Source organism: Oratosquilla oratoria, chromosome 41 (genome assembly GCF_046742065.1).
Source record: "Oratosquilla oratoria isolate Oo_2021 chromosome 41, ASM4674206v1, whole genome shotgun sequence".
NCBI lineage: Eukaryota > Metazoa > Arthropoda > Malacostraca > Stomatopoda > Squillidae > Oratosquilla > Oratosquilla oratoria.
In genome coordinates, this window is record NC_134817.1 from 2,567,178 (window position 1) to 2,584,372 (window position 17,195).

Below are 17,195 nucleotides of genomic sequence, written 5' to 3' on the forward strand. Positions count from 1 at the left end.
TAGAACCATTCCTGTTTATGCTGCTTGGTATGGTGCCACTTGGGAAAGGTTAATACAGACAGTGAAACAATGTTTGTATAAGGTATTGGGTAGGTCTGTTCCTTCCCTGGCAGAAATTACCACTCTTTTGTCTGATGTTCAAAAATTTTTGAACAATAGACCACTAACTTATCGTTCTTGTGAAAATGAGGTAGATGTTATTACCCCAAATCATTTTCTTATTGGAAGGACCATTCCTTCCTTGATGTTTGGAGACTTGGAACAAGTCCCTGAATGGGAATCAGGAGAAGACTACCCTTCTCTTCTCAACTTGGTTATGGACTGTAGGGATTATTTTTATGAAGAGTTCAAGAAACGATGGTTGACAGAGTACTTGGTCAGCTTAAGGGAAAGGGATAGAGCTGCATATCACAGTTCTAGAAGCTGGGAAAAGGGAGATATTGCCTTTTTGAAACCCCCCCTTCAAGACCAGGCCCTTCTGGCCCTTAGTTCGTATTGTGGAAACCTTTCCTGACCAAGACAACGTGATACGTACAGTCTCTGTCGTTAAGCCTGATGGAAACTCTATTAAAGTGAACATCAAACTTTTAATCCCTCTAGAGCTCCATGCTGAGTTGAGTTCGTCTTGAGGATGAATCCCCTGGGGTTCCTAATGTTCAGGCAAGAGAGTCTGAACCCTTTGAAGAGGTCTCAGATGCAGAGGAGGTTAACTCTTTACAAGACGATTGTGCCTCTCTGGAACCTGCCTCTGTGAGGCCAACTCGTGGGACTGCACTGGCCTCTAGAGACCTAGTATTGTTCCTAGCAAGCAAGAACTTGTTATAAATTTTGTTCGAAAGTGTTGTATTTTTTAAACACTTTCTTTTTGTTGTTGGGGAGGCTGTGGTAATTGTTGTTACGGGAATGGCATTGTTTACCTTGAGCTACGGCAATTTCCCGAAAGCTTGTTTAATTTTCGAATCGGGAATCTTTCCTGTAACTTCGTACCACACTATCGTAATTTTAATTGATATTATTAAACTCCCCTCCCTCTTTATTAATTATTTAAGCCTATGTTGTAATTTGATTAACAAATCGGGAACTTGAGAACTTACTTGAAGTATCAGTTGTCCCGTGGCTTCGAAACCGTTTTTTGAAGGCTCGTTAGAACTCCTGCCGAACAAGACTAACTTTCAGTCCCGGTACGTCAGACTAGCTTCAACCCTGGTACCAGTGACAAGCTTTAACCCTGTCACCAGAAGGACAATAAAACCTCGGCAAGGATCTACAGCCATCGAAGCCTCAAGCTTATATTCAGTTCTAACGATTTGTTAGAGAACTCAAACAGGTAAGTTCTCTAACGTTCTGTTTTGTTCAATTACGACAATACTGCATTAGTGTCTTATCATGCATCTTGTATCAAATCATTAGAGGTAGTACAAAACGAGGCATGAGAATAATATTAGGATGTCTAAGAACTATGAGAATAGAAATCATGAAAATGGAACTGAATCTACCAAGTGTTTATGATAGAATCAGAGTTAACAAGGACTGCTGTAATAAGATCTATCAGACGTGACGATCATCTTAAAAAAATTGTAGATAAGATAAATAATGGTGAAGAAATCGTACTCCAATAAACGCTTACGCCAAAAAATATGTAGAATGATAAAGAATTATGATGTAACAAACTATTGTCCCTGATTTGACAAAAGAGCACGTCTGACCTCGGAACAATGAACCTGTTGATATTGAAATAGAACAGTTAGATTACAACAAATGTGAATATGATAGCTCACAATTACGTCACATATTCCTTTCTTTGTAAAATTTCAGTGTAGACAAAATGTAATGTAATAAATATTATTTTGTGTCATGGGTCTGTTGTGGGTGAAAAAGCTGAATGTGGTATTGTGGTTAGGGAACTGCATGAATATAATGAAGAGCGATATTAAGACCCAAATTTGGAGGGCTCTCCCGGCCACACCCTTGGTCTCACGATTGTGCTGCCGACGCTGGTGTGCACACTATCCCACCCTCTACTTGTGGCGCAAGTTTGGACCAAATCGCTGACCTTCGGATTTCACCCCAAATTCCATGGGGTACCCCCTTGCATTTTTTTTCGGTTTTGGGTCATTTTGGTCACCACCGATTTACCCGCTATGACACCCACAGGTCCGACAAGGCCTGGGATGCCCTCCACTGCAATGGCACACCAGTCAGGCACACGGTATCCCTGCCACAGGCATAAACGTCAAAAGGCCCAACTTTGGAGGGCTCTCCCGGCCACACCCTTGGTCTCACGATTGTGCTGCCCACGCTGGTGTGCACCCTATCCCACCCTCTACTTGTGGCGCAAGTTTGGACCAAATCGCTGACCTTCGGATTTCACCCCAAATTCCATGGGGTACCCCCTTGCATTTTTTTTCGGTTTTGGGTCATTTTGGTCACCTCCACCGATTTACCCGCTACCACACCCACAGGTCCGGCAAGGCCTGGGATGCCCTCCACTGCAATGGCACACCAGTCAGGCACACGGTATCCCTGCCACAGGCATAAACGTCAAAAGGCCCAACTTTGGAGGGCTCTCCCGGCCACACCCTTGGTCTCACGATTGTGCTGCCCACGCTGGTGTGCACCCTATCCCACCCTCTACTTGTGGCGCAACTTTGGACCAAATCGCTCACGTTCGGATTTCACAAAAAATTCCATGGGGTACCCCCTTGCAGTTTTTTTCGGTTTTGGGTCATTTTGGTCACCACCGATTTACCCGCTATGACACCCACAGGTCCGACAAGGCCTGGGATGCCCTCCACTGCAATGGCACACCAGTCAGGCACACGGTATCCCTGCCACAGGCATAAACGTCAAAAGGCCCAACTTTGGAGGGCTCTCCCGGCCACACCCTTGGTCTCACGATTGTGCTGCCCACGCTGGTGTGCACCCTATCCCACCCTCTACTTGTGGCGCAAGTTTGGACCAAATCGCTGACCTTCGGATTTCACCCCAAATTCCATGGGGGTACCCCCTTGCAGTTTTTTTCGGTTTTGGGTCATTTTGGTCACCACCGATTTACCCGCTATGACACCCACAGGTCCGACAAGGCCTGGGATGCCCTCCACTGCAATGGCACACCAGTCAGGCACACGGTATCCCTGCCACAGGCATAAACGTCAAAAGGCCCAACTTTGGAGGGCTCTCCCGGCCACACCCTTGGTCTCACGATTGTGCTGCCGACGCTGGTGTGCACCCTATCCCACCCTCTACTTGTGGCGCAACTTTGGACCAAATCGCTGACCTTCGGATTTCACCCCAAATTCCATGGGGTCCCCTTGCAGTTTTTTTTCGGTTTTGGGGCATTTTGGTCACCTCCACCGATTTACCCGCTACCACACCCACAGGTCCGGCAAGGCCTGGGATGCCCTCCACTGCAATGGCACACCAGTCAGGCACACGGTATCCCTGCCACAGGCATAAACGTCAAAAGGCCCAACTTTGGAGGGCTCTCCCGGACACACCCTTGGTCTCACGATTGTGCTGCCCACGCTGGTGTGCACCCTATCCCACCCTCTACTTGTGGCGCAACTTTGGACCAAATCGCTGACCTTCGGATTTCACCCCAAATTCCATGGGGTACCCCCTTTGAGTTTTTTTCGGTTATGGGTCATTTTGGTCACCTCCACCGATTTTGCAGCTACCACACCCACAGGTCCGGCAAGGCCTGGGATGCCCTCCACTGCAATGGCACACCAGTCAGGCACACGGTATCCCTGCCACAGGCATAAACGTCAAAAGGCCCAACTTTGGAGGGCTCTCCCGGCCACACCCTTGGTCTCACGATTGTGCTGCCCACGCTGGTGTGCACCCTATCCCACCCTCTACTTGTGGCGCAAGTTTGGACCAAATCGCTGACCTTCGGATTTCACCCCAAATTCCATGGGGTACCCCCTTTGAGTTTTTTTCGGTTATGGGTCATTTTGGTCACCTCCACCGATTTTGCAGCTACCACACCCACAGGTCCGGCAAGGCCTGGGATGCCCTCCACTGCAATGGCACACCAGTCAGGCACACGGTATCCCTGCCACAGGCATAAACGTCAAAAGGCCCAACTTTGGAGGGCTCTCCCGGCCACACCCTTGGTCTCACGATTGTGCTGCCCACGCTGGTGTGCACCCTATCCCACCCTCTACTTGTGGCGCAACTTTGGACCAAATCGCTGACCTTCGGATTTCACCCCAAATTCCATGGGGTACCTCCTTGCATTTTATTTTCGGTTTTGGGTCATTTTGGTCACCACCGATTTTGCAGCTACCACACCCACAGGTCCGGCAAGGCCTGGGATGCCCTCCACTGCAATGGCACACCAGTCAGGCACACGGTATCCCGGTCACAGGCATAAACGTCAAAACACACAACTTTGGAGGGCTCTCCCGGCCACACCCTTGGTCTCACGATTGTGCTGCCCACGCTGGTGTGCACCCTATCCCACCCTCTACTTGTGGCGCAACTTTGGACCAAATCGCTCACGTTCGGATTTCACAAAAAATTCCATGGTGTACCCCCTTGCAGTTTTTTCTTCGGTTTTGGGTCATTTTGGTCACCACCGATTTTCCAGCTACCACCCCCACAGGTCCGGCAAGGCCTGGGATGCCCTCCACTGCAATGGCACACCAGTCAGGCACACGGTATCCCTGCCACAGGCATAAACGTCAAAAGGTCCAACTTTGGAGGGCTCTCCCGGCCACACCCTTGGTCTCACGATTGTGCTGCCCACGCTGGTGTGCACCCTATCCCACCCTCTACTTGTGGCGCAACTTTGGACCAAATCGCTCACGTTCGGATTTCACCCCAAATTCCATGGGGTACCCCCTTTCAGTTTTTTTTTCGGTTATGGGTCATTTTGGTCACCTCCACCGATTTACCCGCTATGACACCCACAGGTCCGGCAAGGCCTGGGATGCCCTCCACTGCAATGGCACACCAGTCAGGCACACGGTATCCCTGCCACAGGCATAAACGTCAAAAGGCCCAACTTTGGAGGGCTCTCCCGGCCACACCCTTGGTCTCACGATTGTGCTGCCGACGCTGGTGTGCACCCTATCCCACCCTCTACTTGTGGCGCAACTTTGGACCAAATCGCTGACCTTCGGATTTCACCCCAAATTCCATGGGGTCCCCTTGCAGTTTTTTCTTCGGTTTTGGGTCATTTTGGTCACCACCGATTTTCCAGCTACCACCCCCACAGGTCCGGCAAGGCCTGGGATGCCCTCCACTGCAATGGCACACCAGTCAGGCACACGGTATCCCTGCCACAGGCATAAACGTCAAAAGGTCCAACTTTGGAGGGCTCTCTCGGCCACACCCTTGGTCTCACGATTGTGCTGCCCACGCTGGTGTGCACCCTATCCCACCCTCTACTTGTGGCGCAACTGTGGACCAAATCGCTCACGTTCGGATTTCACCCCAGTTTTTTTTCGGTTTTGGGTCATTTTGGTCACCTCCACCGATTTTGCAGCTACCACACCCACAGGTCCGGCAAGGCCTGGGATGCCCTCCACTGCAATGGCACACCAGTCAGGCACACGGTATCCCTGCCACAGGCATAAACGTCAAAAGGCCCAACTTTGGAGGGCTCTCCCGGCCACACCCTTGGTCTCACGATTGTGCTGCCCACGCTGGTGTGCACCCTATCCCACCCTCTACTTGTGGCGCAAGTTTGGACCAAATCGCTGACCTTCGGATTTCACCCCAAATTCCATGGGGTACCCCCTTTGAGTTTTTTTCGGTTATGGGTCATTTTGGTCATCTCCACCGATTTTCCAGCTACCACCCCCACAGGTCCGACAAGGCCTGGGATGCCCTCCACTGCAATGGCACACCAGTCAGGCACACGGTATCCCTGCCACAGGCATAAACGTCAAAAGGCCCAACTTTGGAGGGCTCTCCCGGCCACACCCTTGGTCTCACGATTGTGCTGCCCACGCTGGTGTGCACCCTATCCCACCCTCTACTTGTGGCGCAACTTTGGACCAAATCGCTGACCTTTTGGGTCATTTTGGTCACCACCGATTTTCCGCTACCACACCCACAGGTCCGGCAAGGCCTGGGATACCCTCCACTGCAATCCCACACCAGTCAGGCACACCCTATCCCGGCCACAGGCATAAACGTCAAAACACACAACTTTGGTTAAGAGGAAGCCCTGTGTGGGGAAACAAGAGCCCCGCCCGGGGACCGGCATTAGTCGCCTCTTACGACACGCAGCCGACGTGGCGGGGGCTATATTCTCTACTACACCCCCTAGCCCCAGGGGGTACGTCGAGTGAGGAAGCGGTCATGAGGGACGTCAGTGGAAGCGATAACCTCCTCGTCGGGGTGACGTTAGTGGTGTGTAGGGTGCAGCTGCTAGTCGTTGTCGGTCGTAGCGCGTCAAAACTCCCGGGGGGGGGGGGGTTTACTAATGTAACAAGGCATGTATGTTACTTGGACTATGGTAATGAGGAAGTGAATGAAGCTCGAGTGGGTTGCTGGATTTTATCCTGGTTAGTGCGAGTGTCGACCTAGGCTGGGTCGGCGCTCAGGCTCCGAGGCGTGCCCGACCGCAAAGTAACTGCATGGGTCTGAGGACGAGCACCGCTGAGTACAAGTGCTATAGAGAACTGCCCATGGATTGATTGATTGTTTGATTTATGAGTTTTTGGCCGACGGCCAGGCACTGGGACCAAAATGATCATTCAGCGCCACAATGAATTTATGAAAATTGAAATTAATGAGATGTTAATGGAATGAATTTAAAATAAAGATAAGTTGCATAGTAAGACTATGCATATGAATAAAAATCAAAATGAATTTAAAAATTTGAATGAATAAAAACCAAAATGAATTTAAAAATTTGAATGAATAAAAACCAAAATGAATTTAAAAATTTGAATGGATAAAAACCAAAATGAATTTACAAATTTGAAAAAATTAAATTCATATATATGATGATAATGAATTAACGAATACATAAAATAAAGTAAGATCTAGATAATATTTACATAAAAGTCAGAGCTTATAAAACAAATTAATTTCTTTTAAAAATTTAACAAGTCCAGCTACATCTGCGTCATCCCCTAAAAGATTTGGCATGGGTTTGCCAGCAAGTCCATATTTACGTCGAGCTCTAGCATACAACTGACAGTGCATCAGAATGTGACCAATTGTCAGAGGACTGCCACAATCACACTCGGGTGCATCTGATCCTTCTAACAGGAACTTATGTGTCAGATGGGTATGACCCATTCTCAACCTACTTAGGACTATTTCAGTTCTCCTATCAGCATGGAACACAGAAGGCCAGTATGATGTGTTAGGCCTAATGCTTTTATATTTCCTGTTAGTGGCAAGAAGAGGATCAGACCAACGGTCCTGCCACTTCTGTCTGATGTAAGACTTGATAGGTTTATACAGATCAGAATGGGGCAATTTTCGCACATCAATTCTGCTTTTCTTACTAGCTTCCTTAGCTTCTTCATCAGCCATTTCATTCCCTCTTATTCCCACATGGGAAGGGATCCAGCAAAAACATACAGATTTATGACGGGAGTGAATGAATTGTAGCCACTCTTGTGCTTTTTGTCCTAGCGGGTGGGAAGTATTGAACTGGCATACAACATCTATGGCACTTTTTGAATCTGTGTATATAACAAATTTCTTAGCTTTGGTTAATGAAGCTTCTTTTAAGGCATGGACAATTCCTGTTAGTTCAGCTGTGAATGACGACGCTGCATTGGACAGCCGTCCCAATCTCGAGTGGTCTCTGGTGACAACTGCACAACCAACACCTTCATTCGATCTAGAGCCATCGGTAAAATTTTTAAAATCTTTGACATGCTGTCGGTCATGTTCTAAGAACTTTGCTCGAACCACTTCTGGAGGAGAATTCTTTTTGACAATATTAACTGAGCAGCGTTCAACTTCTGGTACCAGCCATGGAGGGTTGTCTGGATATTTAACAGGTAAAATATGTTCATCAAGCAAACTGCTATTTCCCAGTTGATCTTTAGAACGAACATGGAGAGGCTTTGTATTAGCTCTATAGTTTACTGACAGGTTCTGATTTATCAGTTTGAAGGTTGGATTCTCTGGAGAACTTTTAATTCTTACTAGATATCGTAGACCTAGCTCCTCCCGACGAAGGTCTAAAGGAAGCTGATGACAGTCTACATAAATACTCTCCACAGGAGATGTTCTGAATGCTCCAGAGCAGATCCTTAAACCCATATTGTGAATAACATCCAGTTCCTTCAGTCTTGTTTTACATGCTGAAGAATATATTTGGCAATCATAATCCAACTTAGAGCGACATAAAGCATCATAAAGATGCAGTAATGATTTTTTATCTGCCCCCCAATCAAAACTGGACACAACTTTCAAAATATCCAAAGATTTTCTTACTTTTCGCTTCAGGTTATCTATATGACTTTCCCAAGTTAGTTTTTTGTCAAATGTTAACCCTGAAAATTTAACTTCATCCTCATAAGGTAAAATTTCTCCATTTAAAATCAGATTTGGAACTTCCTCCTGACGTCTACCTCTGGTAAAACGTACTGCCACAGTCTTGGTGGTAGAAAATTTAAGACCATTATTCAAAGCCCATTTTGATGTATTATTTATAGATCTTTGTAGGTCATGACATGCAGAAAGGGCATCATATGATGAAACATATATGACAAAGTCATCAACATATAATGACCCTTTAACTCGGGGGCCAAGTGTGTTCATTATTCCATTGATAGCAACAGCAAAACAAGTAACGCTTAAAACGCTACCTTGTGGGACCCTTCCTCTTGACAAAAGGAAGATGATAAAGTGTTTCCCACTCGTACTTTGAGATACCGATTAGATAAAAAGAAACTTAAAAATCTCAACATATTTCCCCTTACACCCATTTTATAAAACTTTTTAAGTATACCATGTCGCCAAGTGGTGCCAAATGACGTTTATGCCTCTAAAAGGGATACCGTCCCCCTGACTGCCCGGCCATTGCACTAAAGGGCATCCCAGGCCGCCCCGGACCTGTGGCTCCAATAGCAAGCAAATCGGCCGAGGTCACCAAAATGACCCAAAACCAAAAAAACATCAAAGGGGGGGGCCCCATGCATTTTGGGGGGAAATCCGAAGCTCACCGATTTCATCCAAACTTGCGCCACAAGTACACAGTGGCACAGGATCCACACCACCGTAGACAGCGGAATCCTCACACCAAGGGTGTCCAAGTCAGAGCCACCCAAAGGTCACCCAAATGACGTTTATGCCTCTAAAAGGGATACCGTCCCCCTGACTGCCCGGCCATTGCACTAAAGGGCATCCCAGGCCGCCCCGGACCTGTGGCTCCAATAGCAAGCAAATCGGCCGAGGTCACCAAAATGACCCAAAACCAAAAAAACATCAAAGGGGGGGCCCCATGCATTTTGGGGGGAAATCCGAAGCTCACCGATTTCATCCAAACTTGCGCCACAAGTACACAGTGGCACAGGATCCACACCACCGTAGACAGCGGAATCCTCACACCAAGGGTGTCCAAGTCAGAGCCACCCAAAGGTCACCCAAATGACGTTTATGCCTCTAAAAGGGATACCGTCCCCCTGACTGCCCGGCCATTGCACTAAAGGGCATCCCAGGCCGCCCCGGACCTGTGGCTCCAATAGCAAGCAAATCGGCCGAGGTCACCAAAATGACCCAAAAACCAAAAAAAATCAAAGGGGTGGCCCCATGCATTTTGGGGGGAAATCCGAAGCTCACCGATTTCATCCAAACTTGCGCCACAAGTACACAGTGGCACAGGATCCACACCACCGTAGACAGCGGAATCCTCACACCAAGGGTGTCCAAGTCAGAGCCACCCAAAGGTCACCCAAATGACGTTTATGCCTCTAAAAGGGATACCGTCCCCCTGACTGCCCGGCCATTGCACTAAAGGGCATCCCAGGCCGCCCCGGACCTGTGGCTCCAATAGCAAGCAAATCGGCCGAGGTCACCAAAATGACCCAAACACAAAAAAACATCAAAGGGGGGGCCCCATGCATTTTGGGGGGAAATCCGAAGCTCACCGATTTCATCCAAACTTGCGCCACAAGTACACAGTGGCACAGGATCCACACCACCGTAGACAGCGGAATCCTCACACCAAGGGTGTCCAAGTCAGAGCCACCCAAAGGTCACCCAAATGACGTTTATGCCTCTAAAAGGGATACCGTCCCCCTGACTGCCCGGCCATTGCACTAAAGGGCATCCCAGGCCGCCCCGGACCTGTGGCTCCAATAGCAAGCAAATCGGCCGAGGGCACCAAAATGACCCAAAACCAAAAAAACATCAAAGGGGGGGCCCCATGCATTTTGGGGGGAAATCCGAAGCTCACCGATTTCATCCAAACTTGCGCCACAAGTACACAGTGGCACAGGATCCACACCACCGTAGACAGCGGAATCCTCACACCAAGGGTGTCCAAGTCAGAGCCACCCAAAGGTCACCCAAATGACGTTTATGCCTCTAAAAGGGATACCGTCCCCCTGACTGCCCGGCCATTGCACTAAAGGGCATCCCAGGCCGCCCCGGACCTGTGGCTCCAATAGCAAGCAAATCGGCCGAGGTCACCAAAATGACCCAAACACAAAAAAACATCAAAGGGGGGGCCCCATGCATTTTGGGGGGAAATCCGAAGCTCACCGATTTCATCCAAACTTGCGCCACAAGTACACAGTGGCACAGGATCCACACCACCGTAGACAGCGGAATCCTCACACCAAGGGTGTCCAAGTCAGAGCCACCCAAAGGTCACCCAAATGACGTTTATGCCTCTAAAAGGGATACCGTCCCCCTGACTGCCCGGCCATTGCACTAAAGGGCATCCCAGGCCGCCCCGGACCTGTGGCTCCAATAGCAAGCAAATCGGCCGAGGTCACCAAAATGACCCAAAACCAAAAAAACATCAAAGGGGGGGCCCCATGCATTTTGGGGGGAAATCCGAAGCTCACCGATTTCATCCAAACTTGCGCCACAAGTACACAGTGGCACAGGATCCACACCACCGTAGACAGCGGAATCCTCACACCAAGGGTGTCCAAGTCAGAGCCACCCAAAGGTCACCCAAATGACGTTTATGCCTCTAAAAGGGATACCGTCCCCCTGACTGCCCGGCCATTGCACTAAAGGGCATCCCAGGCCGCCCCGGACCTGTGGCTCCAATAGCAAGCAAATCGGCCGAGGTCACCAAAATGACCCAAAACCAAAAAAACATCAAAGGGGGGGCCCCATGCATTTTGGGGGGAAATCCGAAGCTCACCGATTTCATCCAAACTTGCGCCACAAGTACACAGTGGCACAGGATCCACACCACCGTAGACAGCGGAATCCTCACACCAAGGGTGTCCAAGTCAGAGCCACCCAAAGGTCACCCAAATGACGTTTATGCCTCTAAAAGGGATACCGTCCCCCTGACTGCCCGGCCATTGCACTAAAGGGCATCCCAGGCCGCCCCGGACCTGTGGCTCCAATAGCAAGCAAATCGGCCGAGGTCACCAAAATGACCCAAAACCAAAAAAACATCAAAGGGGGGCCCCATGCATTTTGGGGGGAAATCCGAAGCTCACCGATTTCATCCAAACTTGCGCCACAAGTACACAGTGGCACAGGATCCACACCACCGTAGACAGCGGAATCCTCACACCAAGGGTGTCCAAGTCAGAGCCACCCAAAGGTCACCCAAATGACGTTTATGCCTCTAAAAGGGATACCGTCCCCCTGACTGCCCGGCCATTGCACTAAAGGGCATCCCAGGCCGCCCCGGACCTGTGGCTCCAATAGCAAGCAAATCGGCCGAGGTCACCAAAATGACCCAAAACCAAAAAAACATCAAAGGGGGGGCCCCATGCATTTTGGGGGGAAATCCGAAGCTCACCCATTTCAAACAAACTTGCGCCACAAGTAAACACAGTCATAGGGTGCACCTCACCGCACACAGCGGAAACCTCACACCAAGGCTGTCCCCGTCAGAGCCACCCAAAGGTCACCCAAATGACGTTTATGCCTCTAAAAGGGATACCGTCCCCCTGACTGCCCGGCCATTGCACTAAAGGGCATCCCAGGCCGCCCCGGACCTGTGGCTCCAATAGCAAGCAAATCGGCCGAGGTCACCAAAATGACCCAAAACCAAAAAAACATCAAAGGGGGGGCCCCATGCATTTTGGGGGGAAATCCGAAGCTCACCGATTTCATCCAAACTTGCGCCACAAGTACACAGTGGCACAGGATCCACACCACCGTAGACAGCGGAATCCTCACACCAAGGGTGTCCAAGTCAGAGCCACCCAAAGGTCACCCAAATGACGTTTATGCCTCTAAAAGGGATACCGTCCCCCTGACTGCCCGGCCATTGCACTAAAGGGCATCCCAGGCCGCCCCGGACCTGTGGCTCCAATAGCAAGCAAATCGGCCGAGGTCACCAAAATGACCCAAAACCAAAAAAACATCAAAGGGGGGGCCCCATGCATTTTGGGGGGAAATCCGAAGCTCACCGATTTCATCCAAACTTGCGCCACAAGTACACAGTGGCACAGGATCCACACCACCGTAGACAGCGGAATCCTCACACCAAGGGTGTCCAAGTCAGAGCCACCCAAAGGTCACCCAAATGACGTTTATGCCTCTAAAAGGGATACCGTCCCCCTGACTGCCCGGCCATTGCACTAAAGGGCATCCCAGGCCGCCCCGGACCTGTGGCTCCAATAGCAAGCAAATCGGCCGAGGTCACCAAAATGACCCAAAACCAAAAAAACATCAAAGGGGGGGCCCCATGCATTTTGGGGGGAAATCCGAAGCTCACCGATTTCATCCAAACTTGCGCCACAAGTACACAGTGGCACAGGATCCACACCACCGTAGACAGCGGAATCCTCACACCAAGGGTGTCCAAGTCAGAGCCACCCAAAGGTCACCCAAATGACGTTTATGCCTCTAAAAGGGATACCGTCCCCCTGACTGCCCGGCCATTGCACTAAAGGGCATCCCAGGCCGCCCCGGACCTGTGGCTCCAATAGCAAGCAAATCGGCCGAGGTCACCAAAATGACCCAAAACCAAAAAAACATCAAAGGGGGGGCCCCATGCATTTTGGGGGGAAATCCGAAGCTCACCGATTTCATCCAAACTTGCGCCACAAGTACACAGTGGCACAGGATCCACACCACCGTAGACAGCGGAATCCTCACACCAAGGGTGTCCAAGTCAGAGCCACCCAAAGGTCACCCAAATGACGTTTATGCCTCTAAAAGGGATACCGTCCCCCTGACTGCCCGGCCATTGCACTAAAGGGCATCCCAGGCCGCCCCGGACCTGTGGCTCCAATAGCAAGCAAATCGGCCGAGGTCACCAAAATGACCCAAAACCAAAAAAACATCAAAGGGGGGGCCCCATGCATTTTGGGGGGAAATCCGAAGCTCACCGATTTCATCCAAACTTGCGCCACAAGTACACAGTGGCACAGGATCCACACCACCGTAGACAGCGGAATCCTCACACCAAGGGTGTCCAAGTCAGAGCCACCCAAAGGTCACCCAAATGACGTTTATGCCTCTAAAAGGGATACCGTCCCCCTGACTGCCCGGCCATTGCACTAAAGGGCATCCCAGGCCGCCCCGGACCTGTGGCTCCAATAGCAAGCAAATCGGCCGAGGTCACCAAAATGACCCAAAACCAAAAAAACATCAAAGGGGGGGCCCCATGCATTTTGGGGGGAAATCCGAAGCTCACCGATTTCATCCAAACTTGCGCCACAAGTACACAGTGGCACAGGATCCACACCACCGTAGACAGCGGAATCCTCACACCAAGGGTGTCCAAGTCAGAGCCACCCAAAGGTCACCCAAATGACGTTTATGCCTCTAAAAGGGATACCGTCCCCCTGACTGCCCGGCCATTGCACTAAAGGGCATCCCAGGCCGCCCCGGACCTGTGGCTCCAATAGCAAGCAAATCGGCCGAGGTCACCAAAATGACCCAAAACCAAAAAAACATCAAAGGGGGGGGCCCCATGCATTTTGGGGGGAAATCCGAAGCTCACCGATTTCATCCAAACTTGCGCCACAAGTACACAGTGGCACAGGATCCACACCACCGTAGACAGCGGAATCCTCACACCAAGGGTGTCCAAGTCAGAGCCACCCAAAGGTCACCCAAATGACGTTTATGCCTCTAAAAGGGATACCGTCCCCCTGACTGCCCGGCCATTGCACTAAAGGGCATCCCAGGCCGCCCCGGACCTGTGGCTCCAATAGCAAGCAAATCGGCCGAGGTCACCAAAATGACCCAAACACAAAAAAACATCAAAGGGGGGGCCCCATGCATTTTGGGGGGAAATCCGAAGCTCACCGATTTCATCCAAACTTGCGCCACAAGTACACAGTGGCACAGGATCCACACCACCGTAGACAGCGGAATCCTCACACCAAGGGTGTCCAAGTCAGAGCCACCCAAAGGTCACCCAAATGACGTTTATGCCTCTAAAAGGGATACCGTCCCCCTGACTGCCCGGCCATTGCACTAAAGGGCATCCCAGGCCGCCCCGGACCTGTGGCTCCAATAGCAAGCAAATCGGCCGAGGTCACCAAAATGACCCAAACACAAAAAAACATCAAAGGGGGGGCCCCATGCATTTTGGGGGGAAATCCGAAGCTCACCGATTTCATCCAAACTTGCGCCACAAGTACACAGTGGCACAGGATCCACACCACCGTAGACAGCGGAATCCTCACACCAAGGGTGTCCAAGTCAGAGCCACCCAAAGGTCACCCAAATGACGTTTATGCCTCTAAAAGGGATACCGTCCCCCTGACTGCCCGGCCATTGCACTAAAGGGCATCCCAGGCCGCCCCGGACCTGTGGCTCCAATAGCAAGCAAATCGGCCGAGGTCACAAAAATGACCCAAAACCAAAAAAACATCAAAGGGGGGGCCCCATGCATTTTGGGGGGAAATCCGAAGCTCACCGATTTCATCCAAACTTGCGCCACAAGTACACAGTGGCACAGGATCCACACCACCGTAGACAGCGGAATCCTCACACCAAGGGTGTCCAAGTCAGAGCCACCCAAAGGTCACCCAAATGACGTTTATGCCTCTAAAAGGGATACCGTCCCCCTGACTGCCCGGCCATTGCACTAAAGGGCATCCCAGGCCGCCCCGGACCTGTGGCTCCAATAGCAAGCAAATCGGCCGAGGTCACCAAAATGACCCAAAACCAAAAAAACATCAAAGGGGGGGCCCCATGCATTTTGGGGGGAAATCCGAAGCTCACCGATTTCATCCAAACTTGCGCCACAAGTACACAGTGGCACAGGATCCACACCACCGTAGACAGCGGAATCCTCACACCAAGGGTGTCCAAGTCAGAGCCACCCAAAGGTCACCCAAATGACGTTTATGCCTCTAAAAGGGATACCGTCCCCCTGACTGCCCGGCCATTGCACTAAAGGGCATCCCAGGCCGCCCCGGACCTGTGGCTCCAATAGCAAGCAAATCGGCCGAGGTCACCAAAATGACCCAAAACCAAAAAAACATCAAAGGGGGGGCCCCATGCATTTTGGGGGGAAATCCGAAGCTCACCGATTTCATCCAAACTTGCGCCACAAGTACACAGTGGCACAGGATCCACACCACCGTAGACAGCGGAATCCTCACACCAAGGGTGTCCAAGTCAGAGCCACCCAAAGGTCACCCAAATGACGTTTATGCCTCTAAAAGGGATACCGTCCCCCTGACTGCCCGGCCATTGCACTAAAGGGCATCCCAGGCCGCCCCGGACCTGTGGCTCCAATAGCAAGCAAATCGGCCGAGGTCACCAAAATGACCCAAAACCAAAAAAACATCAAAGGGGGGGCCCCATGCATTTTGGGGGGAAATCCGAAGCTCACCGATTTCATCCAAACTTGCGCCACAAGTACACAGTGGCACAGGATCCACACCACCGTAGACAGCGGAATCCTCACACCAAGGGTGTCCAAGTCAGAGCCACCCAAAGGTCACCCAAATGACGTTTATGCCTCTAAAAGGGATACCGTCCCCCTGACTGCCCGGCCATTGCACTAAAGGGCATCCCAGGCCGCCCCGGACCTGTGGCTCCAATAGCAAGCAAATCGGCCGAGGTCACCAAAATGACCCAAAACCAAAAAAACATCAAAGGGGGGGCCCCATGCATTTTTGGGGGGAAATCCGAAGCTCACCGATTTCATCCAAACTTGCGCCACAAGTACACAGTGGCACAGGATCCACACCACCGTAGACAGCGGAATCCTCACACCAAGGGTGTCCAAGTCAGAGCCACCCAAAGGTCACCCAAATGACGTTTATGCCTCTAAAAGGGATACCGTCCCCCTGACTGCCCGGCCATTGCACTAAAGGGCATCCCAGGCCGCCCCGGACCTGTGGCTCCAATAGCAAGCAAATCGGCCGAGGTCACCAAAATGACCCAAAACCAAAAAAACATCAAAGGGGGGGCCCCATGCATTTTGGGGGGAAATCCGAAGCTCACCGATTTCATCCAAACTTGCGCCACAAGTACACAGTGGCACAGGATCCACACCACCGTAGACAGCGGAATCCTCACACCAAGGGTGTCCAAGTCAGAGCCACCCAAAGGTCACCCAAATGACGTTTATGCCTCTAAAAGGGATACCGTCCCCCTGACTGCCCGGCCATTGCACTAAAGGGCATCCCAGGCCGCCCCGGACCTGTGGCTCCAATAGCAAGCAAATCGGCCGAGGTCACCAAAATGACCCAAAACCAAAAAAACATCAAAGGGGGGGCCCCATGCATTTTGGGGGGAAATCCGAAGCTCACCGATTTCATCCAAACTTGCGCCACAAGTACACAGTGGCACAGGATCCACACCACCGTAGACAGCGGAATCCTCACACCAAGGGTGTCCAAGTCAGAGCCACCCAAAGGTCACCCAAATGACGTTTATGCCTCTAAAAGGGATACCGTCCCCCTGACTGCCCGGCCATTGCACTAAAGGGCATCCCAGGCCGCCCCGGACCTGTGGCTCCAATAGCAAGCAAATCGGCCGAGGTCACCAAAATGACCCAAAACCAAAAAAACATCAAAGGGGGGGCCCCATGCATTTTGGGGGGAAATCCGAAGCTCACCGATTTCATCCAAACTTGCGCCACAAGTACACAGTGG

General features: G+C 50.9%; 1 protein-coding gene across 1 annotated transcript; it reads right to left on the reverse strand.

The window, feature by feature from the left end:
• Positions 1 to 656: 656 nt before the first annotated feature.
• LOC143021296 (uncharacterized) lies at positions 657 to 8,745 on the reverse strand. Its single transcript, XM_076178705.1, has 4 exons — positions 7,154 to 8,745; positions 1,707 to 1,721; positions 1,186 to 1,299; positions 657 to 801 (listed from the first exon to the last, which is right to left on the reverse strand). Exons 1-4 carry the CDS (start codon positions 8,743 to 8,745, stop codon positions 657 to 659), a joined length of 1,866 nt encoding a protein of 621 aa, XP_076034820.1.
• Positions 8,746 to 17,195: the final 8,450 nt, after the last annotated feature.